The sequence below is a fragment of the Acanthaster planci genome, linkage group LG07, assembly GCF_054643075.1.
Source record: "Acanthaster planci isolate LZ-2023a linkage group LG07, COTS_SCS, whole genome shotgun sequence".
In the NCBI taxonomy this organism is placed as follows: Eukaryota; Metazoa; Echinodermata; class Asteroidea; order Valvatida; family Acanthasteridae; genus Acanthaster; species Acanthaster planci.
In genome coordinates, this window is record NC_141783.1 from 6431473 (window position 1) to 6457164 (window position 25692).

Consider the following 25692-nt stretch of genomic DNA (forward strand, 5'->3'; position numbering starts at 1 on the left):
TGTAGTAACGGTGTCGTCTGCATGTGGCTTGAGTGACGTTTTGGTCCAAGCCCTTCACCCCTTCCCCTGTGGCACTCGAGGCCACGCCCCGTCCTCTGGGACTGTTTCGTGGGTTTTCAGATTCATTTGTAATAAATGATTTGTTTCCCTCTAAAATCCTTACCTGACAAGTGTCCGGCTAGAACACCCCACAAAGTTACTTTGTTCACCGAGGTACCCTTAACATCTACATTTGCCTTGGTTAGTTCGTCTCTAATGATACAGCTCATCTCAAAGGAGTCGTGGACTATCATGATACAAATTGCTTACAAAGTGCTAATTTCTCTTCCGGCCTCATACAAGATTTCATTAAACTCGGTGATTTGTATCCATTTTGCCAAGGAAAATGTCCCAATGTCTTGTAGCGCTTCGTGTTGTTCTTGCAAGCGGAAATGGAGGTTTCCTATTTTTTTCTCTTCGTACAGCTGTGTAATCCCAAACTTCCACAGCGCAGTTTCCGTGCATGCGCAGTCCTGTTTGGCATACTGCAAGTACGTACATTCGGTGATGGGCCTTTCACTTCATACGCAACTGTCGTGTGCAAATCCCTTTATCTTATTTCCATCGTTTTTGAATCGTTCGCTCCTGAAACTCGATCTTGGGTCGTTGGAACAAGGAATATCGATCAGTGTTGGATTTTGTTGTGGCTTTCTTTTTACTCTTGAGAGTTTCCGTCTCACTTCCATTAAAATTGATGACTGTAAGTTTACGTGGAAGTTAATGAACACCGCATGAAAGAAGTTACAGCGGGGAACTGCCATGGTAGCCAAAGTATCTTGTAAGCATTTTAGGGGCAAGTAGTTGCAGCAAGCAGGCGTTACGGAACGTGGCAAAGACAAGGCGTTGTCATTAATCACCGGCTGTCGGGCTGTAGTCTTCATATTCTCATGTCTCCCTTCTCTCCATGGCTCTACATTTCCTGGCACACTTGAAGCTGTCCCGAGGCCCGCCACCATGACGTCGGTGCGCTTTGATCCGACGTGGCATTGATGATGTGGCGAGATACAAACAAGTGTATCGGATCACATCATAATATCCTTCCACCTCGGCTCGGTCTCTCCCGACTAGCGCGCCAAACAGCGAGTCGCGGTGCTACGCGGCGTGCCCTCAATCAGGCGACCATGCCTCGTCAGCTCTAACCCCGTCCTCCCGTGGTCCTCCTCCTACGTACTCCAGCGTTGCCGGCCGGCACGCAGAGAGCCTTCTCGCCCATTCCCAAGCGACTACCATGATTCCCAGTTCATATCGCCATCTCCCACCGCGGTATTAGCTTATCATATACCAGCTCTTTATTATTGTAAAAAGAAACGATGGGATCTGTTTTGACAGGCTATTTAGCCCCGCGGTGATTAATGGGGGGCTAAGTTGAGTGATGCAGGTCTCTAAGGAGTACCGCTTCGTGTAGACTGGACTCGACTCGACTTGAATTTCTTTACAGCGGCAAGAAGGCAGGGTAAGATATACGCAATCGGTGTGGCATGCCTTATAAGTGAGCAATATATCACAAGAGCTAATAAGGCAGTGTTGGTGTGCCTATAGATATGTACTAAGTGGCTCTCGCAATGAACGTGTGTATTCTTAATGACACAGGCAATCAGGTCCAGATGTGTTACTAGACCTACTCCATTTGGGAGCAGTATACATCAGTCATACTCATGAACTGTAATGATCTTGAACTTCCTTGGCGATTGTAGTGATATGTTAGCCAATGCAAGTAAGACAATCGTCGAGATATACCAAGAATATTAACATCCATGGGCTGTATGATACGCCTTGTGGCTGGAAGTGAACATTACATTAGATTTGGGGTTTAATTTTAGTATTTCAGCCACTCAAAGATTAGTCTCTCTTCGTGATTGCATCGAATTTTGTGTGTGGTTCCTTTTTGTCATGTGGTGAGGAGCATACCATATAAATAATCTCAGGAAAAATGTGTTATTTAGACAAAACTGTTCTATAGGGCCTATTATATTGTTTACGTTAAAACTTCTATTTGAAAACTAATATGTTGGTGTGATAGCACAGCTTATACAGGTTTCACCATCAGCTTGATATTGCACGAAACTACATTTGGCTACAGTCGTTGTCAGTTGTGGTAGTAGTAAGCCGATGTTTAATATTGTAGATGAATCAACTGGCCGGTGCGCCTAACCATAACGTTCATAGTTCTAGACATTATATAGACACGAGCGAGAGATGTGTAATGTATGCTGCTCGACGCCGTGGGTATGATAGAATTATGTTAACACTGAAGGGTGGTGAACCGTAACAACCACGTGTTGTGAGTCGACTTATTTTGGTGAATTATTCATTTTAAGGCTCATAGAGCAGTTGTGTTGGTAAATTTAAAAACCTAAACTTGGATGGAAAACAGGATAGACGGAACGCAAAGCTGAATTTGCTTTGTGCATGCGTTGATGGGCTGGGTTTCGCGTTTGGTGCCAATTTCATATGGCCTTCAATGCAATCCAGTGTACTTGTTTGAAATAATCAGTGATAAGATTCCGGTGTTGAGCTCCCAGAATCGTTTTCAAAAATTCAACAACATTAATGCATATTTTCACCCGAAACAAAGACTGTCAACAGGCATTTCTCAGAATGGTAGGATTTAACACGTATTTCACAAGGTACGACGACATGTGTTGAAAAGATAAAAAATTACAGACTATGTCATTTTTAGCCGCCCTGCAAAAACAATCATGTCAATGTCGACCTTTGTGTTTTTTGTTGAGATGGTTGCAAGGGGCAGGCTCAAGCTTCTTCACACCAGACACTTGGTGGCGCAGACATATGACCCTGAGATTATCGTAACCCTTTTCATGCAGTGACCATTGAGTTGAATGGTCTGTCGACGGGGGTCCCTTGATAAGGATGTGAAGAGAACATGCCGTCATCAGTCATCCAACGTCCGAGTCTCTTGTCGTTGCTCGTAAGCCTTCAATTATTAATATTTGCAAACACAGATTATTTCAAACCTATGAGAGGGAACTAATGTACCTGCACTGCAACATGTCTTTTCGCTCTGTTCTGGGTTGCACATAAAAACCTCACACGAAGAATTACGTCACATACGATTCAGTAAAAAGGGTTAGTAATTATAATAATATAGAATATTTGTAATGCGCGATAGACCCACCTCGACAAGGTGCTTAAAGCGCAGAGAGGGAAGGCAGGAACAAATGATATGCACAATAATATCCTGAAGAAGCAACGGAAAAATACACACATTGCCGTATTTGAAGGGAAAAGGCTACAATTTGTTACGTTTGTTTTATTTTTCAACAGACAGGGAAAAGAGTAAGACAGAAACGGGTTGACTAGGTATTTGGTGCAGAAGTGTATTCGTGCATTTTCAAATTGCATTGGTTCATTTCATTTCACATTGAAATGTATTTCGAATGGGTGTGAGGAGTGTCGACATTAGGCGCAATGATAATCTGTGGAATTTTTGTACTGAAATATTAGCTCTGAAATCTGTTTTGACAGTTTGAAAAAGGCATACCAATTTAGCACCAGATGTTTCTTCCGTGTCGCAACTTTTCCTTCGAATTACCCTTGCATTTTGGAAATTCTGTTTTTATTCAATTATCATAAATTTGTCAACAAATAAAGAATTTTATGCGCGTGAAAACGACGAAAGGGGCAAAATCAATGGTTTGGGTTTATAAGGTTTTGTCGAATCACAGCAGCTGAAAAAAGAGTAAACGGACAAGTTGTAGCCCACCCGAAATGTGCAGGCGACAAAGAACGTGGCATAACGGCACAAAAAGATCATTTATCAATATCTGCCCCCACAGACCAGTTTATAAATGGACTGCCGAGATAAAAATCTACCAAAATAAACCGACCTGACAGCCTCGGTGTTATTCCGTCGCCTGTCGTGCGCATACACGAGACAAAAAAACACTTACCACTTTTCTGAAAAGCCCTCTAATTTACTGCCTTTGGAGAGATAAGGTCCACAAAAACGGGCACTGGGAGTTGACAGAAGTGCGCGTGCCGGGTTCCGATAGGGGTAGGCGGTATTATGACAAACTCCACACCCTGTAAGTGGAGCGGCACAGGTGCGCGGCGCGTGTCACGTGCGAGCACGGCTACTGGTCACCGTTGTGTTTTATTGCCACTCTACGTTCCATAATAACATGTGGACACAGCCAGATGACATATCTCTTTCATGTCTTTCTTTTCCTCTTTTTTATTCACACGTAAAATGGAAACCCCCTTTGTTGTTGGAAGACTCTGGAGTTTTTCGCTGGCAATTGGCGCAAAGTAAAAAAAATCGGCAGGAGGTAATCGGGCGTCCAAGTAAACAGAATGTTTGAGTGTCAAGTGAAGATGCATTATCTCTCGACGTAGCCATAAACACGCCAATAATCTTGTGTGTATCTATGTGAGGATGTACCATCAACGGAACACTTCAAGCGCAACAATTTCCTCGAGAAATTGACAAAATGGTGCACTTTTGCTATCGGCAAGCATGAAGTGCTTTTTGTCAATGAGTCAATGTACTTTTGTGCAGTTGAGATGAAGCAGGTCAAGTATAGTAAAGCTCATGTTGGACCGCCTGAACATTTCACATTTACGCGGTTCAGTTGGCGCTTCTGATGTAACGTTGTAAGATAATGCTGTGGTTCTTTCTATGTTGTCGCTGCGTGTCAAGTGGCATTTCTTAGTCATAGCTTTATGGATGGTCATATTTAAAGAATGGGCATGATTTAAGTCACTATAACTGCAGTATACTAGCCGATTTGGTACTGAAACCTTGATGTTCCAACATGGTCTTCATTGGCGGTAACGAAGGGCTGTCACTAGATCCATTTGTAGCCACTGCCTCCCCTACCCAGAGCTTATGTTGCGAGAAGAAAATGGTTCGTTCCGTTCAAAACAATTTCGTCATAGCTTCAGCCTGGAAGCTGCACAAGTCGTGAAAATAAAAGATGGCGCGGAAGTAACAATGGATGCTGTACAAAGAATGGAATGCCGTGGAAAGTTATCGCAAAAATATTGACTGCCTTTTATTTTTTTAACAAGGGTCTCCACACCGAAGATCTTCGTAGTTCCCCTTGAAATCGAGAGGTTTATATATGTTTATATTTTAACGGACGATGGAAGTAGCCGAACTGCGTAAATGCGAATTGAATTGTGGCCGATTGAACTAGTTGCTGTTAGCGTCCCAGCTTGCTGGCCTAGATGATCAGTTACGCGATGTGTGGTTAGAGCGCTGCGCACACAGGCAGTGGACAGACACGATGATGTATCGGCTAAAGGCATGGAACGAGGGGAGACGGAAAATCCCACTCTACCTGAAGATAGTGTGCAGCAACGGAGTCATGATTGATGCCTTCGCTGTCAATGATGAACGAGTAGACGATACATCGACCTACTGCATCCAGTGTTGCGTTATGGGCCTCGCACGCTTCGCCCGCAGCAAGCCGCGAGAGCACAGCTTCATTTCAACAAAAAGCTCTCTTTGAAAGAAAAAGATCGTGATTAAAAAGATCACGTTATTATTTAAGTTACAGCGTGTGATTCACGGCGTGTTGCAGGCGACGGAAGCAGCCGGGAAAGCAATGAACCTAGTGCTCCTCACGGCGTTTAAATAAGCTTTGTTCGGGACAACCCTTTGCAAGTTGGTTAAACTATGAGAGGCGGGTTCACATTGAAGAAGGAATGGGGGGCATCACTTTTGTAAATTTTGATGGGTCTTTAATTCCTTTAAATCTTTGACTGCAAGTAAATATATTGAGGGTAATACTATTTTCAAACGAGCATCAAGGCTTCATGTTACGTGGGTTATAGTATAAGCTACTAAATTCTTTGTGGGAATAAAGCTTGTTTTAGCATTAACTTGCCCACATTTTAAAATCCCAGATCATGCAACGTGTAAATTAATCTCTGCTGGAGTCTGGACCGGATTCACTTCAAGTAACGAAGCGGTCAGGCATGCTTGGCTAATATCCATAATTGGTGCATGAGGAGAAATGCGAATAGCAAGTTATCGCTCTACTTGCCGACTTTGATTGGGCAGTTGCATTCTGTACTTGTTCTTCCCTGAGAGTAGCCAATGCGTGACTTGGGAACAAATGTCAGAATCAGCCGAAAACAATTAGCTTCTCGGCAGACTTTTTCCCCTCGTGATGATTGCTTTTGTCAACACAATGGTCAGCTATTCACCGAAGGCTGTGTCTAGATGCGGTAACTTTGACCAAAAGCAACCCACAAAATAGACCGACTCTGCCCACTAAGTCACGTGACCTATATAGTGGGCGTCAAACATCAACAAACATGGCGTCCTCTCATAGCATCGTGTGTTTTAAGTGTTATTTACCAAATATGAAGCTGATTTTTGCTCCCCACACTGTGCGTTGTGTGCTGACGGCAGTATAGGGGTTGCATGAGATTGGCGCGCAAAGCGTGATGACCAGGACAAACATTCTGAAATTATGTGAAAAGTGAGGGCTCACCTCCTGTGAATACAAAAATGACAGTTCGATTGTACATGTGTTTTATGCCAATTTGAGGTGCAGTTTGAGCTCACGTTGCACTGCAGACACTCTCTGCAGGGAGGAGCGGTACGCTGGTATGCCCTACCAACGTCGAAAGGGTAGAATCTGATGGCGTGTAAGTCTTGAAGCCTACGCGCGCAACGGAGTCACCAGTTGGACTATACTGCAACTGAATATCATAGTCGGGACATAGGCCAGTGCATAGGTTTTTCTGTTTAAAGTGTGAACCCAGAATTTGCTTATTACAATGCACATAGACAACAACAAATCAGCAAAGAAGAGAAAATTTAGTCCAGCAAATCTGCCAAAATGCGGGATTTTTTTGTGTACAAACCAATGTACAATATGGAGGAACTCGTCCTCCTGTTTGCTAATGAATATTTCAATATTCATTAGCATAAAACCAAAAAGGCAATAACATTCCCTTTGAAATAGTGAAACAGAAGTTGAAAATAAGGCTAACTGAGACAAAGGTGCATTTTCAAGGTTTTAATTTAAACAAATTGATTGCAGCTACTTGCCTTGTAACAAGAAACAAGCAGAAAAGCTTTATACTCTTGCTTATTTATAGGTCGTCTTAATACAACTATGCTGCAGCTACATGTCAGACCATTCCCTGAATATCATACTCGGAGCAAAATCATTTAGAATTTAAAAATAACAGTAAAATGCGCATTTCCAGACACCACGAGCCACGTGATCACTATGGAAGACATGTATAAACGTTTCCTTTGCATGGTCACTGGCGTAGTGTTACCAACCATTGGTTGACAAACGATGACTGACCAACAGTACAAAATCAACAGAATAATGCTGCAAGTATCGAAATAATCAGATACATAGCGAAAGAAACACCAAATTAGAAATGCTAACTGTTAAAAGAAAAATACCTCGATCGCTTCTCAGCAGTAATGCATTAAATGAGCCCTTTGAGGAAAAGATGTCGCTAATCAAGGACAGACTTTCGTCAAACTTAGGTCGCCCAGGCAAAATGGCGGTCAGTGTTCACAAACAAAAGAATGGCATACTCGATTTTTTTTAAAGTATGTTTAACAATGCATCTAACAATAATAATGCACTAAGCGTAATGAGCCCATGGTGCTCCGATCTCCGACATTGGTTGAAAAAAAAATTAACCCAAATTTAATCCATTAATTTAATTCCTCTGTGGAGGCTATTACGAAGCCAAAGAATAATTGGATCTTATGAGTATGGCAACAAGACGATTAGGTCAGTCGGCGTCAGCGAATTTCGCTGGCCCGTCTTCCTTGATCGCCCAAGACCATGTGACTATCCTCTCTAATGTAAGACTCCACCACTTCATCGTTCTTCGCTGTCCTTTTACCACCCTAAAGCTGCAATCTGTTTGCCCACTAATTTAAAAGAAATCTCGGTCGTTCTTTTGTAAACAAGACAATGCGCTATGAACCCCGGCAGTGGGGCGCTGGACATCATACCAGCTTTAATCTGTGTGCCCGAATAATGGATTAAGTCGATGTTTTCCCAACGGATTTCTAATAAGGTTTGCCAGGGCCCAGCAAGAAGAAAGTGCCAGCTCATTTTGTTCAAATAAAGCGCGAAGATTTCACCATGGATGGAATTTGGGAATAATTCGCAAAACAATTATCGGTTCTCCGGATCATTTTCGGTTCCCTTTGAGGTGATGAGTCTATAGACCCAAGCGCTTTATTGTATATACCCGACGGTGGGAGTTAGGCACGCTCTTTTTAACATAATGCATGTAAATCTATTCATTGTGTTGAAATAGTATCTCGTAGATGTTTTGGCAAACGGTGGGACGTCAAACGTTTTGTAAAGAAGGAAAAGTTTACTGAGAGCGCCATGACGGATCATCGCTCCATCTGTAGCCGTTTTGTTCTGTTGAGGATTGAAGGTAAAGCGCGGCTGTGAATACAGGGCAAACAAGACCAGAAATTAAGTGCGAAACTCTCGGAGGCAACTTGTTGGGAGGGGTAGTCGCTACTTCGAATGACCTTCTACCCAGTGCCACCGAGGCGTTTTGCCACTAATGTGACCGAGAACATTGCGTGCACATCGCTTCCTCGGCCATGGCAAATGCCTGTCTGTAAATCGTGTCTTCTTATAGGAATTCGGATCAAGGAAGTGTCAGATTGTCAGAGTGACAACACCAGCATCTCGGGGCGTGCGGAAGAGTGGTTTTTAACACTTTATTTGATATTGTCTAACAAAACATACAATACAACGAGGCAGGAAATAGGAATGAACAAAAACCGAAAATACAGAACTTAAAAACTGATAAAAAGCGAAAACTATACGTAGCTGAATTGTTAAATTTTGCTGCGAATAATTAATCTTGGTGAAGGAAATTTTTGAAATTGTCAAAGTCAGTGTTAAAAACCACGCGCATTGTATTCGGCCCGGCTTTTTGTCATGTACGTGATTTGTGTTCTGTATAATTGTATCTGGAAAACAATTACCCCTCCTCTATTTTACACGTTTGACGCGTAGGCGTTACTAACGACCGCTTGGCCACACACAGGCCCAACAAACTTTTACACTTTGACCACTGTTTTGCTTTTTAAACGGGGAAAGAGACTTGACGACTCGCCACGACAACAAACCAACATGCAAATTGCGAACTCGTCGAAGCCACCAATCGGATTAAGGGTGTGACGTCAGGCCAGCCTCTCGACACCAGCCAATCAGGCCCCCGGGGCTGGGCGCCGCTAGTGTCGGTTCAGGTTCGGGAGGGGTGTGTGGTGTGATGTGTGTGTTTTGCGGGGTGATGGGGCCCAGCTAGCTGATCACACACACTCGGCGCTAGCGCTCGCGAGAGAAACTGCTGTCACTGAGCGCCAGGTGCTTGGCCTAGTTTCGGCTATAAAAAGCCGAATGGGGCTTCCAGGACTATGCACTTTTGCTGGCAGCAGTATGCAGCCACTACCATCGGCTCAGTCTGGCGGCTGTCTTCATTTGGACTAGGTGCACCTCGACTCGTCGGGCTCCATGGTGGTGATTACAGCGTGTAAGTTATGCACTTTCATCTCTTTTCCTGAACACATTTTTCAAAACATCACTTTCCAAATGATGACGTGTTTTTAAGGAAGTTCGATCTTTGAAAAGTCTGTTACCTCTTGTGAAAAGATTCAAGACAACACAAAAAAGCCTTTCCTTTCTCTCACGGAAACGCATTTGTTTTCAAAAACCTTATTTCTTGAGGTTTTGATTGTGATACAGGGGACAAAATGAACGGTAACTTAATTCTCCCTACATTGCATCTATAACTTCATCAGTGCGCGGAAACCTACACTGTCATCCCGGTGATAATTGTCTAATGACACATATCCCTTACATGTTCGAAAGAACTGTTTTGTGGAATGAAAATACATGTACAAACCAGATATGTAGGCCTACATGACAAAGCAGGATTTGAATTTGTAAGCACGGTAAGATATGATAAATTTTGAAGAAGATTAGAAATAACGATACTAATAGGCTAAACATGTCTACGTTGTATTCCTTGAGTCAAAATTTGACCGGCACATGCACACCGTCATGGATCCCAACTATTTCCGTCAAATATTTGAGAAAATGTACTCACTCGACACTGTTTTGCACATTAATTTCTTTCGTGCCTCAAACATTCACTATTTCCAAAACCAAACCTATCGGGAAAACTAACTACTCTACGTGGAAAAGACTCAAATGTAAGACTAGAAAAAAAGATCTTGTTCAAGTTTTACGCGCGATTGCATGTTTTTCTTTGAGGAACTGGAATGTGATTTGTCTCCAGTTTGAGATGATGCAAAATATATTACAATGTCAGGGAAACCGGACTGAAGATCAGATGCTGATACATGACCGCGTTCGAATGTTTCGACTGTGGATGACAATGACACGAACGCCTTACGAACTTACTTGCGAGCGGCCGCTGTTGTTGCTCAAAGACGACCGTGGTATGTCCGACCGCAGCTTGTTACGTAGTTGATTCAGTCACAGCGGGATTTTGACGGGGGGGGGGTGCGTGCTAGAACCTTGGGGTGCTGAAAAGCGAATTCCGGTGGGCTTGGCAATTGAAAGGCATATAATGTGCAGAATTTCTCTGAAAAGAAAAGGTTTCCACCGAACTGGACCTTTAACACGCTTGATACAACATCACAAAATGACGAAAATAACATTTAAAAAGATTACGAAATATAGGCTACAAACGGCTTTTGGGGGCGAATAAATCGGAGAAAATGCATAACTAGGAAATTTTTCCTTATTTTTAAAAGACATCATGAGACATTGCATGTGTTTATTTCAATAGGGAAAGGACCCTTTTGGGAATCTGTTGTACATGACCTAAGTGGTTCTGCAGAATACATTTACCGAAAAGCTTTTGACTTGACAGCTCGGAACGAAGGGTTTTAACTTGAACGCTCCCTGGCAGCTTAGGCAAAGTGCCCCCTTTTCGCAACCATACAGTTATTTTCTGACATTCTACATTGCGCACGGGTATTTCAGGAAGAGCAGGGGCATGCCAATTCGTAACAGGTATGGACACCTTGTAAGTGACCATCATTGATGAAAAATCATACCGGTTTTTATGAAATATAAAATTGTGCTTCATTTAATCAGACGCAAACAGATAAGTTAAATAGACATTGTAATTAGTAGATTTATGTTCATACACTCTGGAAACTACACTCAATTTTAATCTTGCCCTCACTTTTAAATATGTTTAGATGCTTACAAGCTTTATGTCAATTTCCTAAACATGGCAAAACACTATCCATCCACACTCATAATGTGTTTGGCGTTCAAACATGTATACGAACTTATAGCAGAGGGAAGTGCTCAGAAAAGTGTTATTGACCGGTTGGTTGGACACGTCCACCATTACTGATTTTTATAAATTAATTTATTGTTTCAGTGATCATCAATTTGTTTGCGGGTTGATCAAGTACGTGTCACAAACTGTTTGTTCCATACAAAGATTACAACCGAAAATAGGTTTTCTGGATGGCTTATTTCTTGATGAGTTGTTACGATGTCGTCTAATGTGCCAAAGAATGACAAGTAAGGTTTTGCAGTGACAAAAATTGCATTCACACAATTATGCCAGCACTCGGCCCGAAGCAATAGGAGAACTCCGGTCTCTTAAGAATTAGACAAGTGCATTTTTTTACATTAGTGTGTGCAATAAGATTACACCTGTACTCATGCGTCTGCTAAGCTTTTACCTCGACTAGACGAATCGATTAATGAAGGCTCCCTTTGTCAAAAACTTGACATTCCGTGAGGGCGGTAGGCAAAGATTTGCAAGAAATTTACTGAACAAAACTTACTAAATTAAAACTCATCAACATGGAATTTATACGTGGCTGAAGATGTGGCAGGTGTCCCATTTTAGGATTCATCGAGGGCTAAAGCAGTCCGGTCTTTTCGTCACATTAAAAGAACCCGTTTAACATTGGATCGTTAGTGATTTTGCAATTCGATTAAGGAGAGTCAAGTTTTGAATGATTCGCCTCCCGCCAAAAATGATATATTGATGGTCCCATGCTATTTACAGTTTCACTAAGTGGCAAAAATATTGAAGAGTGTTGTCAACCAGGATGGCAAGAAGTTGTGTTCTCCCTCATGATCATGATCGGTTGCTGCTCCGAATGACTTGTTCTCTTTCGATTCTCTTAAAAATATCTGATTTGTTCTCTTTCTTCATTTCTTTTCTTTGCTCCTCTGTGCTGTTTTTGAAAATCCTTTCCTTAGAATACATTATAGCTTTTTATATAGGAAGAAATCATCAAACAATATTCTAATTTTCTGTACAATTTCCAACTGTCAAGATCGCCCAGGCATTCTCAAACAAGACGACGGTGCGATCGGATATCTTTGAAAGAAATTTCAGTGGAACTGTAAAATACTGCACGACAGTTGACACCTTCAAATTACGTCCGTTTCAAAATGGAAAAGAACTGATGTTCTCCTTTTCATTAAAAAAGGGACAGTTCTCCCATCAAACCACGTAACATTGAAACGATAATTAGAGTGAAAGGAACCGACGCCAATAATGACAACTCATTTGTCTCAGCGATCGGTACTGTGAGATACCTGTTACACAAAAGAAAGTGCGTTTCCCTTTGGTACTGTATACACCTTATCAAATAAAAGAGAACATGTGCTAATTGAAAACGATCTTTTCTCTTCGAAACACGTTCCCACATGCATATATCTGTTATCTCATAAATCAGTTTCCATTCAAACATTTGTCATTATTAGTTTGGCCCATACAGCGACTTATCCGTCGACTTAATTACAGACGTCTCTCTGTGGAATTCTAGTGAATGGTTACTGGCTTTTATGCTGCACGACCCTTTTAAATTATTTTTTTCCAGAAGACGAAAATCGGTTATAAAAAAACGTTTTGGAGTAGTTCAGAATTTCAGAGAAATAGTTACGCTCACTTGCTATGTGTAACACACTCGTCCAGTAATTTAATGTCCGTCATTTAGGCATGTTGTCCTTTATACCGTTCGAGTTCGTGCAGTGTTAACCGTAATGACAAAACTTGGCTCCGACAAGTTGGTCGTTGTTTCTCCAGCCGACAATTGGGGTATGAGTAACTTCAGTCGTTGGCTCATTAAAGTAAAGTGACAGACTGCATCGTACAGACCGTTGTGGTAAGTACCGAAACGCTCCTGTCTCAAACAACAGCATGTCGTGACTATCACGTTATGCCGGTCCTCTTTTCCAATCAAACGGTACATCTCTGCATTTCAAATATTGAGAGTTTTCATTTGAAGCAGTGTGTACAAATCTAATTTCCCATTGTTTGTCCCTTGTACCATTGTAATTATTTCATTCAAATAAATATCTATGTAAAGTCCTGGTATTTCTTTTGATTTGGTCGAAGTACTGCAAGAAGTGCTACGCAGAGACTCGAATGCACAGAAATCTGATTAAAGCGCAATAGGAAATTCATTTGGCATTGACCTCGACTTGAAAACGGCGTCAATCCAAGTTTATCCCTTGTGGTGTTTAGCGTTTAGACTGCCAGTAATAAGAATGTGGAATTCAACACAAACCTCTTGTCACGGAGCCCCTAAAGGGACAGTAATTTTCTTAATAGTTATCTCGTGCCCACGAAATAAAAGAAATTGAACTCCTGTAAGTATCTCGTGCGCACGAGAAAATGAACTAGTGCGCACAAAACATAATGTCGTGCGCTTGAGATTATTATGTTGTGCGCACGAGGAAAAAATGAGTTTCCCTTCAACGTATAGTTTCCTCCCGGCAAGAGAACATTTTGTCATCTGGGAACATTTCCCTGTCTCTCTAGCCTTTTGACGAAGCCAACATGACTATAGGGTCGCTGTTTGACTGAGAGGCAAACACGTGGGACCAAACGATCCATGCCGTACCGTCAAACAGTCAACAATTTACCTTGACTTCCACTTGTTCCAAATGTCCGATCTTAAGTTACAAAATGAAAAGGCAACCAATACTCAGGTTGGTTTCACAGTGTCTCCATTGTACCATTTAAATAAAAGTTTGTTTAAGGGGAGACGTGATCACAGAATACGAAACTTTCAGTACTTCCAGATTGTCTGCGAGCGTGGGCCCTAACCATCGTCATGCAAGCAGGACAACCAAGGCAAAAGTGCAGTATTTCAGGAAACGTTTCAGACTCCTTTGATCAGTATCTTTCAGATACAATCCCTGAACGCTTGGGTAGCTTTGAAGACATAGTGTTCAGTAACACCGATACAACTCCGCAACACATTTTCCTTTATTTAGGTGAGGATTGCCAGGCATTCAGAATTGACCGGTGGTAGAGTTTTGGATAAACATTGGGAAAGCCAAAGGACAGATTTTATTCGAAGTATCAAAACATCTTCCAGACAAATTATCTTGATAAAGCGCGCCTTTCCAGATGCGCGTCAACACTTGCGCCAAGCTTTGCGTATCCGCCAGAAACGCCCCTGGAGCGATTTTGACGACCGAACGCAACGCACACGTGTGTTTTGTCATGGGTAGATTGTGTCCGTGAAATTGTAACGCTTGCACGCATCGTGTACGAAACGCATCCAAAAGAGATTCACATGGAAAGGCGTCTTAATTCGTCTCTGTACATGTACAAAGTTTATGCGCATGTGCAGTGGATACTTCATGAGTTCACGTGCTTCATGTCTGTCACTATAAGCAGTGTTTCCGCCAGGGCGGGGATTTCTTTTCAAGCGAAAGTACAAGTTTGACATCAAATGTCATGTAACGGTTAAAATGCTGAGTGGCGAGACATTGCTAATGGACTGCTATCGTACTTTTTGATATTGACGATTGCTGGTCGATGAACAAAGGGGTGCAGTCAATAGTCGTTGGGTTACAGTAACTGTCAGGTTGGGACACGAGGCCACAAACACCTAGAGAAAAAGTGCAGTCCATTATTTTAAATTGCAGTAGAGACACATCCTGGCTACTCCAGATCATAGTCGGTAGACTTCGTCTGGCTATCTTTAATGCTCATGCGCGTGAGTGTATATTGCTCGAGCACGAGTCGACTATACAAACTCTCTCCAGTCGAATGAAAAGAGCGGGGTCCGGCGACTAAGTGCCAAGGTGTTATGATCTTTTCTGATACTTGACTCCATCAATACAAAAAAAGCTGGTGGCTGGCGGTAATTAGCTTCTTGGTTGAGATATTTTTCCCCCGATCCTCACGGCTTGAGAATGAAGCAGCAGACTCCTAAATAGGCCTGTAGGCCTGAAACCATCGACGGCTCTTCAGTTTAGGGGGCTATTGACGCTCCCTTCGATAACAACAATAATAATCCCCACACAGGTTTTTTTTTGGGGGGGGGCTTGGGGTAAGCATTAATAACTACTTGTCCTTTTGACTAAAACCGGAGTGATATATGGCCGTGGCTTGACGTTAATTCGTTTGCAGATGGTGTTTGCACAGTTCTCCACACTGGCCGGCGCTGGATGGGGGTTGATGCTGTTTCCATTAATATTTTGCCCGCCTCGGTCTGCACGGTGGACAGCAACCAGCCAGGCGGGTCGTTGACAGGCTGCCAAGTTCAATTGCGCCCGAAGAGAGTATAGTGGGCCGGAGAAAGGGCTATTACACACAGACACACATGGAAGCCGTGAATGTAACGGCGCTGCCACATCAACGCCTCGGCCTGCATATATAGCCCATCATCATGCTTCACACCCGTGAAACATTATCAGGGGACTGTTGTGCAGAGACTTAACGAACGGATATGAAATACACGGCTCTGTCATGACTGATTCTGCTGTTAACAGTGAATGATAAACTTGGAATATATAGCAATAAAAGTGGAATTTTCTTCATCAAATAAACACGAAATTGACATGTGGAGATTTTGTTTAAGTTAAAGAGCACCAATATGGTTAAATTCGACAGTTTCAGACACCTCAGTTGATTTTACATTTTGAACTTCTATTTTTCCCTTTTTTGATCGACACTTGTCATTCTTTATGACACCATAGGTATTTATTGGCAGTGATCAAATTGTTCCTAAATAATAAGACAACCTTCATCTCGTGTTTACTCATTATTGAGTTTAGATTGCAGAAATTTTAGAACAAACAAAACTGTGAAGACTTGCCAATGGTTTACAAAGAAAAACATCCAGCACGTAATCGACAGTACTTTCCATTTAGGACAATTAAAACACACGTAGCCTTTTCTCCTGTAACCTCACAAAAAACTGAATTCTGCTCGAAATAATGTAGACCGGGCGAGTTGACATTTCCCATTTTCCTGTCCAAAGTTCAGGCCCGGTAGCTCAGCTTGGGCAGTGTCGTCAGGGCAAATGACTCGCGTCAGCTGAAGTCTGGTGGAACCGTCCGCCATGATCGCATCATTACCCTCATCAAACAGTAGCCTGTGCCCGTCTTTATTCTGTAGGAAGGTAAACCCTACACTCGATGAGTCGTTCACGTTTAGAGGATGTCTTCCTGCGTTGGTGTGTGTATATATATCAAATTCCTACTTGGATTGTCGCGTCAGTAATCTGAGCATGCTTTGATGCATGGCCGTTTCATACTTCAGGGCCACGGCATAGATGGCCTACACACACAAAAATCTATGTGATTTCGAACAAAACGAGACGCGCGCCATTACGCATTTCAATGACAGAATCCCCAAACAGCTGAAACTGATGGAGAATTAATTCAGGTTTTCGACTTGGGGTATTTCTTGCGCCTTGTTTTCCTTCCAGACTTGTGGTGCTGTCAGTGATACTTGGATTGGTCTGTGATTGGAATGGTGACCTGATACGAGCGCACGTGAAACACGTTTGCGTTGTTTACGAGTGCGTAATATGTCCTCAGCGTGCAGTCACTAAGCTTAGGAGACTGCTTGCCATAACGCGTAGAATGACCGCGTTGAACCTTGCAGAGTGAAGAACAAGTACGTGTATTTTCTCATATATTTCTTTCCCCCTTTTTTTGCATCTTGCAGATTACCATATTTAATTCTTCGTCAACCTTTGGACACCTTAGACGTGGAGGTCCTCAGTGCTATAGCAGTCGGCTCTTGTATTAAGATAAACCGAAGAGATTCTCCCAATATATTTCGGCGACATGATGGCCACCGAAATGGCAGTGGGATTTGGCCAGGGCATGTCGGCAGCCAGTTTCGGCCACAACTTCCCGCTACACCCCCACCATCCGATGGGTGGGTACGATTACTACGCCCAACCGAGGAACTACCAAGATCACGTGATGATGGGTCACCGGCAACAGCAGGATGAGGAAGAGGAGGACATTGAAGATGAAGATATTGACGAGGAAAGTGAGAACGAGTCCATGTACACCTCAGCGGACATGGACTCGGAAATTGCCAGTGAGGATCTGGCTGAGCCCGAGCCAAACGTTGCCGAGCAGCTTTTGGAGTTCGCCGAGGCCGTCAATCGAGACATCCAGAAGTACTTTGGCCGAAAGAAAAGTGCACACGAACCCGAGTCGGTGGGCACGTTATACGAGGATCGCTTCGCCTCGGGGAAATCAGGCAGGGAGTTGTACTACGCGGATTTACTGAGGGTGGCGCAGAATGGCGACGCGGCAGAGCCCTACACCACCGGGCGCAGCCGGAGAACTGATTCTTCCGTATCGCCCCGTACATCTACATCATCGGCATCTACTGAAAACGCCGATGTCACCAACGCGAACTATTCCTGCAAAAAGGGGCTGGGGCCCCTGAAGGAGCTGTTCGACTTCGCTATAGGAGGCTGCGTGGACAGCATGAACAACGACCGTCACGGCGGCCAATGGCAGCGTCAAGGCTCCTCTCAGAAATGTCTTCAAACCTTACCGTGGAGGAAACGAGCCCTACCCAGTAGCTTCTTCATGGAGCCCGGTGCCCGTGACCAGTCCCGAACGGGTGGGGCTGGTAACGTCGGTTATGGCCCCCATGTTACCATGATAACAGAACACGAGACACCAGACTTTAGTGATCTCGTTGCCAACTTTACCTCCGATTACGACAGTCAGATCACGGCAACAACCATTAGTCACTGACACATGACATTAATGCCCCTGTTAATACATCGGTTTCCTCAACGCCATTACCGTATGTTGCATGAAAATGACCGCTGTCGTGTGAACACATGAATCGAGGACCATGTAAGCGGAGAGGCAGGGTTGTGATATCCATCATTATGAATCCATCGCGTTCACTGCCACCCCCCTTTTCCTTCATTTTTCTCAGAGGCAACTTCAGTTTAACCGATCTGAGAATTGATGGATTATTGACTAAGCTGTTTGTATTTATTTTTAAAGCTCTGATGACGCCAAGTTTCCGAATTTTGGATCAACAGCAATTATTCTCATTCGCTGAACTTTCCTCTGAATTCAAAAAGCGGATAAAGTCAATTTTAAATTAAACTTACTTTGTGTAAAATTCCCCATGCCTCTGAGTTGCATCGTTGCCTGTGTTCAATACCCCATTATGTTAACACCCCAAAGGCCCTAAACCACCATTTGGAGCAGTCACATACGAACTTCCATGATGTTAATAGTTGACACAGTTCTATCAGCAGCACTCCGTTCGAATAAAGCTTCCATCGCAAGGCCTTTAACCGTCACGAGTTTGTGTCATTGTAATGAAAGAAGTTCCCGTAAAGGCAAAACAAGACTTAAATTCCAGCCAAAGATGGGAAGGCACAGAAGGTCTCAGGGAAGAGAAAGAGGGGCGGAACCCTTGCGTTCTTTTAAGGGAGGAGGGAATTTAAAGTAAAAGGTGCAAGTTAATTTATAATACACTGCATTACGGTTTGTTCCAAAACAAAAATTTTGTGTGGGATGGGGCTAGATACTTTTGTGAAGTTTAAACCTTGATTGGTAACTTGAACCACATTCGCGTATAGGAGACCATTATTTTTGGAATCTGCACAGGAAGAGGTACTTTGTGGTCAAACTGAAGTCATTGGAGGGCACTGTAAGTTCCAATGTTTTTCCCATATGCATGGCTTAATTAGACTGGTTCCCGCCCCGTGCGCAGTCTCCAGACGTCTTACAGACGTTCTCTGAACGTATAGGACCGGTAGCGGGTAATGAATCCGGCAGAATCCTGTCGGTTTTATGTAAATGAGGAAACGATGCCCACTCAATGCACAAATCAAGCAGGAGCTGATCGAATATTTTGCTATTTCTTCTTTGTTACCGAAATAACCTCACCATAAATTGTTTATTTATCTAAAATTTAACATAGTAACCACAAAAACTGATTTGAAATAAATTGCCGTAAATGATTTATTAATGATAATCACAGAAAAATAAATTTCAACACATGACCAGCAGAGGCCAAGGGTAGTACTTGTGTTTTATTTGCTTCATCGCTGAAACGCAATTCATGTTAACGCACTGCTACTGACCTGACAAAAGCTTAGATGTTCAGTATCCAAATTGACAGGGCTTAAGGCACACCGAAGCTAGCTACCGGTCCCTATATAATAGGGACGGGGACTGCCCAGGCTTAATAAGCTCAGCAAAGGGCGCATTTGAAAAAGGGTTGTGATTTGTTTGGCTTTATCTAGGGTGCCTGTAATTTCAAAAAATATATTGCTCAACGGAGGGCGGTATATATATATATGTAAATAATATTTTTTGACTATTGAGAACGCTGTTCATCACTGGGCGGAAAGGATTTTTTTTTCAGTATTTTGATCAGTAGAGTGAACATTATGGCGGGAGCACTGTACCAACATACAGGGTGTCCCACAAAAGGGCAACAGGTTCAAAGATTGTCACTTTGCGAAGCAACAATATTTAAGGCAAGTAAATGTGGTACAGGCCTAATACATGTACTTCATTTTGGCACCAGTTGAGTTCATTCCTTTCTGTTTAAATGAGCAATGCTTATTCAAATGACGTGATGTAAAATGATAGTTGCCGCCAAAATGAAGCTCAAGCCAAAACCAATTTCATACAATTACAAATAGTATTTAGAATGTTTCATTGGCCCAAATAGACAGGGGTAATGTTTTGGACGCCATTTTGTTAAATTTTTGTGGTGGAACGACGTCACGCATCTTCTATTTCGTGACTGTCTACGTCTTGACGTTTTGTGTGCCGTCGGCGTTCGTTACAAATGAAAACCTGCTTTAAGTCGCTCAGACCCACGGTGATTCTATCTTGAGTCTCTATTCTCGAATGTTGAGCTTGGCCACACCCGTCAACCTCCTTGGTAACGACGTCGCGTTAACACTCGCACAGTAAAGTCACTATGGGACCGTATATCCCAACAAAAAATCGAAAACCGGTAATATTGACCATAAAGTGACCCTTTTGATGACTGGTGACCAAGGACAAATCGTCTACAACAGGAATGCAGGGCTAATGATAGAGTTAGAAATTATCTAATGAATTTTTTAGAACGTGTATGCCCCATGGGATTGATTCTACACTACAAGGAACGTTTATCGCTACGTTTGGTGCGTCAGTTTAGTGTCCGAGCGACTGTCGGTCAGCTCAGGTGTTGAAAAACCCGACCGGATAAGTGTTGGCAGATGTCAAGCTCAGCTTAAAAGCTAGACTTTCGGAAAGCTGTGGGAATGGTGCAAGACATTCCTCGCACACCAGAGGTTCACACTGGAAAGTGCCCCAGTCATTTCAAGATGTGGAGGTAGCACTAAATACCTGTTGCAGATATCAGGGTCATCAGAACAATCGGCTACGGTCTTCCAATGGAGCAAGTGTGGTCTAGATGATGATGGGCGGGGAATATCTAAATGGCCGAGTGTTGGCCAATTTGATTGCGTGACCAGACATTAACAAAATGACTAGTGCACTGCGGTCAGAGCCACTTATAAATTGAAAAAAAAATCACGCACAATGTAAATTAACGGAACCCCGCAACATTTTTCAAAGTCATTGTCTGACTAAAATGCGACGTTCCCTTTAATTATCACAAAAAAGTACAGACTTCACAAGTCAGTGGCGATTTTCGGGAGAAAGTTCTTTTTTTTTTTTACAAACCAGGACTTCCATTTCCAATATAAAAACCATATTCATAGCAAAGGACATGACACGTTTGTTTTTAAATTGCCAGGGTTTTATATCTACGTGTATCAGGACGCAAATTTTGTAATTAAATCACATTTTGATTTAAAGTGTATTGTCCCTCAGGAATTTGAGGCACGCCAGACAATCAGATGAATTTCTGAAAGCCTAATTGTTAGTAAATCTAAATATTGTTGAAAACAATCTTGAACAGAAATCAACAGTTGCAAATTTTTGAATTTTAAGAAATTAAGAATTTTAACGAATGTCTCTGAACTATAACATCCCCCAAAAAACTCAAACTTACGAGAACAAAGGAAGATATAGATATTCATGGCTGTATAATTTTATTTAAATTATAGAAAGAAGGCTAATTATTCCACCTGCAATTCCAACACAGACAATAGAACGATCATCATCAAGACCTCATTCCGGTCACATAAATTTGGAAGATGATCTGTTTTTGTTATCTTACATTGACAAGGGCGGATCGGGGGTCCCCCCAAAACGAGCGTTTTAAAGTCAATCAGTGTGAAGATATTAAGTGTCTTAAATGAAGGTTGTTTTGTCTGGACAGAGCGATGTTGTTCAGGAAATTGTTTCTGAGCAGGTGCTTAATTACGACTGGTGTGACCAGTTAATGCAAAAGTGCACCTGGAACGCTGCTTACTTGTTTAGCCCCCCACCACCACCATTAAAAAAAAATGAGTCAGGATCCAGCATTGTACACGGACCATAGCAAAATCAAAGATTCTTTCCACTTTGTCACTATAACTTGCTGGACAGCTGGACACGACCCACATCACAGCTGTAGTCTGGTCCTTTTTCAAGTCGCCCAATCAACCTACATAGAAAGCGTTGCAAAATGCCGGTATCAAGACTTTCCTGATTCAGTTCATTAATTTGAATGAGTAGGAATGTACATGCATGTGTGTGTTCACAAAAAGGTTTCAAGAATCAACAGACATTCTGAAAAAGCCTTTTGCAAATATTTTTATTTAAAACATATTATCAGCACCTAGTCCGTCTTCCCCACGGAAACAGATCATTCTAAGATTCTTTAAGTTAACCATTAAAAAAACACATACCCACACAACACTGCCTTACAGCCAGGCTAAATTCTTAAAATTTAATGCTTTATTTCAGTCTACATGGTGGAGTACGGATCTGTCTCCGAATCCACAGCATGGGCCAAAGTTCATCAGCAACCATCAGTCCATCACTTGTATGATTTTTTCTGGGCACCAGGATATAATTTGTGCATAGGTTGCCAAGGAAAGATTGGCCAGTGGTCAACGCATGGTCACTGATGTGACTGATCCAGAGTTTTTTTGATGGGTCAGTGGCTCCACTTGAGTCCAATCTAAGACACATTTTTGGTGACTCAGACTCAACTCAATGATCTTGATCTGATGACTTGACTCAACTTGAGAGTCACTCTCTTCAATGCAATAGACTCAATCACAAAATTCAGCACCGCACTGATCAAACATGACTGTAAATGTAGGTTAACTGATCCAATGACGTCAGAATTTAGATTCCTGTTGAAACTACACCCTCCACAAGGAACAAATACAAAACCTTCCCATCTGCAATAAAGTTCAATAACCACAAACATGGTTTTAAAAATGAATACATTTGTGTACATGTTAAATTACACCACCTGCTTCCGCAGACATCCACACAGACTTCCTACCTCCTAACTCTGCTGTCTTCATCTTCAGAAGACAGATGAACATGTAACAAAAATAGAGTAGCATGGTTACTGTTAAAAATAGAACTGAAGATCTTTTCTCTTTTCCATGAGTGATGAAGTCTCTCCTTGGACAGGAAATTGATTCTCGTTCGCTTATACTACCTGTGTCTATACAGGAGTTCACTTAGTCTCTATTTCTTCTAAATGATGCTCCAAGATTTTGTTATGACCCTCAAACTTGAAGTAACCTCTGAACTTTGACCCCCGGAGTAGGAGGGGAAACCACAGTGGATCGTCGGGCCACATGTTGTTGAACGGAATGGCATCCAGAGCAAACCATTTGGGTCTCATTTCTGCAGAAACAGGAAAGGTCATTGCAATTTCGGTAGTACGGATCAGAAGAGGTGCAAAATGCTTTCATGAAGTTAGCGTGTAAAATCTGAATTCCCATAGTTGTGAAGCTGGCAACAAGTGAGTTCAGTATTCAAACAGCACACGCTCAGACTGAAGCATGCCATAGGCGACTCTTGAAAATCAAAACATGCGTGAAGATGCCAAGACTGAACGTCGACTCGTGCACACCGAACATGATCAAAATGGGCAAACATCAAGTGCTTTGTTCTGGAATGACTTTACTTCTTTGAAATACCAAGCAAACTCATTACTCACTAGTAATGAGAAAGTGATTTTAACACTTGTACATGTAAATGTATGCACAGTTCCTGAGACACAAGACTCACTGCAGAAATACTTGGAGGAAACTTGCAAAAATTTAGGCCAAAAATCAGCGCATGTAAAACTACGTAAATGAATGCAACAAATGTTAATACATGCAAACAGATGCAACAGCTGCCAGACCAGAAGTTCATAAGCTACACAGATAATACTTTGTTGTGACTTCAGGAGTATCGTACCACGGCAACGTGCTGGAATCTTCTCCAGTGCTGTTATCGAATCCTCCAGAAAACCTTCTCAAGTACCCATCGTTACTTTCACAATTCTTAACAAGTGCATTTCAACTTCCCAGTCTCAATTTCAGTGTCAAGCTTTTCAAATGAATTAAAGCAATAAGAATCTTTAGTTAATGACTACACGCTGTTAGAAATACACATAGGCCTAGGCCTACTTTGTGATAAATCAGGCTGGAATGAAGTATGCGTCTCGCTAAGTACTCCACTACAATATTCATTGGTTCTATTCTGAAACTACTGCAGGCCTTTACCTTCAGTTTCTTGGAGTTGTCCTTCATATTTGTCCCCCAAGAAGATGTGCACCTCCAGGATCTGTGGTTCACCCACAAACTCAAAGTCTAGTCTTCCCACTTCCTCAAACTGCTTCAGTATGAGACCACACTCCTCTTCCATTTCCCTGTATATGCGAGGAAAAGGAGATACAACACAGGCCCACATTATATTAAGAGATCTTGCATATCACCCTTGGCCATGGTGTTTGCAGAGTCAGTTTCATGATGTAGGCCTATCTTTCAACTTTTATCAAGCTCTAGCCCCACTAGTGTGGCACGGACTCTCACTCCTTAGCCACACATCCGTATACGCCATTTCGTGTCGGCGTATTGAACATTTTCGGCGGACCCACTTATCATTGTGGGCGCAATTTCATTTGCACACGGACATGATCCTTGACCTTTCCACTTCTAAAAACCATTTATTGAATTATTTCACTCACGTTATTCAGGTATTTGCCAGTCTTTTTGCCTTTATCCATTCAATCTAACAGGCTAGCTCTCTCAGTCATATCATGTCAAGACATATGTAATACACGGACTGAGCGATAAGATACTACATGTACCAATGAGCTCTTCCAAAACTTTGGCAGCAGTTCAGATGGCTTGACTGGAACAGCCGCCGAGAGGATGAGGGGTCAAGGGACGTAATTTTCAAGGACCTTATTTTAAAGATGGCGACTGAGAGAGCGAGCGGGTGTGAGAGTCCGTGCTACACTAGTGGGGCTAATCAAGCTCTACCTTTTGGCGCCCTGTGCAATGGTTTCACCAGCTTCCACCTTCCCGCCGAACCCATTCCACCAATTGGCACCAAACCCTCGTTTCTTCATACCCAGGAGAATCCTATTGTCCTCTCGTATAAACACTAAGGTCAGAAGTTTATTGGGTATTGCCATACTTCCAAAGTAGGAAGTCTTAAAAAAGCACTGAACCTTTAGTAATACAAAACGCCAAAGATCAAGAAAGTCGCGCGCTTTGCATTTGTTGCATATATTATAGAGATCAGTGGTTGCAATAAGATCTATAGCCAGCACACGTCAGACACGTGTTCGAATGTATTCAATGTCATATGGAGAAGCCTAGGAAGCAGACGAAGAAAGCCGGTGCAAGTTTTTGCAATAGAGGGCGCAATTTATGTCCTCCGTGCTGGTGTGATGTGGTGCTGATTATACGCATGGCCACTATTATCGTACTTTTCGTTTTAGTGCACCTTGGAACATCGAACACGACAGTGGCACAGCCGGTATTTGTGGTTTTGGGCCCCCGTCATTTTTGAAACCTTTTTAAAGCAGCAATCATATTTCGGGGCTGCTGCGCTCCCAAAAATGGTCCTGCAGTGAACAGATATCACAGTCTTTTTGTAGTAGGATGACAAAACAAACTAAAACGTACCAATTCCATCTTCGTTTGTAGTAAATATCCGTGGGCATATTGCACTAAGAGCACCGCAAAAATCATTCGAGTCAAATGCGCCGGGGTATGAGTTCCAAACTATTTAGAAAACTTAAATTTTAAAAGTTTTTGTTCGCTCACGTTTTGCTAAGCCCGGCCCTGTGTCACTAGAAGTTGCCAAAGTGGGGCTGTAAGGCAAAACTCAGTGGTTTGCGTTTTGCCACCAGAACAGCGTAGCCTATAGGGAGCAATTCGATATAACAATATACTGAGATATAGATTTCGTAGATCTGGCCTGGGATCGCTGTGGCACTGAGGCA

The 25692-nt window shown here is 42.5% G+C and overlaps 2 protein-coding genes across 5 annotated transcripts; one reads left to right on the top strand and one right to left on the bottom strand.

The window, feature by feature from the left end:
* The first annotated feature begins 298 nt into the window (after positions 1–298).
* Positions 299–18619, top strand: LOC110978601 (protein PERCC1-like). Of its 4 annotated transcripts, none has more exons than XM_087138907.1 (2): positions 299–1492; positions 17002–18619. In XM_087138907.1, exon 2 carries the CDS (start codon positions 17124–17126, stop codon positions 18057–18059), a length of 936 nt encoding a protein of 311 aa, XP_086995033.1. In that variant the 5' UTR covers positions 299–1492; positions 17002–17123; the 3' UTR covers positions 18060–18619. The 4 variants fall into 4 exon arrangements, with proteins under 4 accessions (XP_086995033.1, XP_022089413.2, XP_086995032.1 ...); XM_022233721.2 differs by lacking the exon at positions 299–1492 and adding an exon at positions 9211–9552; XM_087138906.1 differs by lacking the exon at positions 299–1492 and adding an exon at positions 16221–16450.
* A 2257-nt stretch (positions 18620–20876) lies between these two features.
* On the bottom strand, positions 20877–24999 carry LOC110978627 (oxidized purine nucleoside triphosphate hydrolase-like). The gene is made up of 3 exons (XM_022233760.2): positions 24722–24999; positions 23960–24105; positions 20877–23090 (listed from the first exon to the last, which is right to left on the bottom strand). The coding sequence occupies exons 1-3, from the start codon at positions 24874–24876 to the stop codon at positions 22918–22920; spliced, it is 474 nt and encodes a 157-aa protein (XP_022089452.1). The 5' UTR covers positions 24877–24999; the 3' UTR covers positions 20877–22917.
* Positions 25000–25692: the final 693 nt, after the last annotated feature.

Excerpts from the sequence above, each read along its gene's own strand:
- LOC110978601 (XM_087138907.1), top strand. The coding sequence starts at position 17,124 with ATGATGGCCACCGAAATGGCAGTGGGATTTGGCCAGGGCATGTCGGCA.
- LOC110978627 (XM_022233760.2), bottom strand. The coding sequence starts at position 24,876 with ATGGCAATACCCAATAAACTTCTGACCTTAGTGTTTATACGAGAGGAC. Across the intron at positions 24,106-24,721 it reads ATTGCACAGGGCGCCAAAAG|GGAAATGGAAGAGGAGTGTG; the intron begins GTAGAGCTTGAT and ends TCGCATATACAG. Across the intron at positions 23,091-23,959 it reads ACAACTCCAAGAAACTGAAG|AAATGAGACCCAAATGGTTT; the intron begins GTAAAGGCCTGC and ends CTGTTTCTGCAG.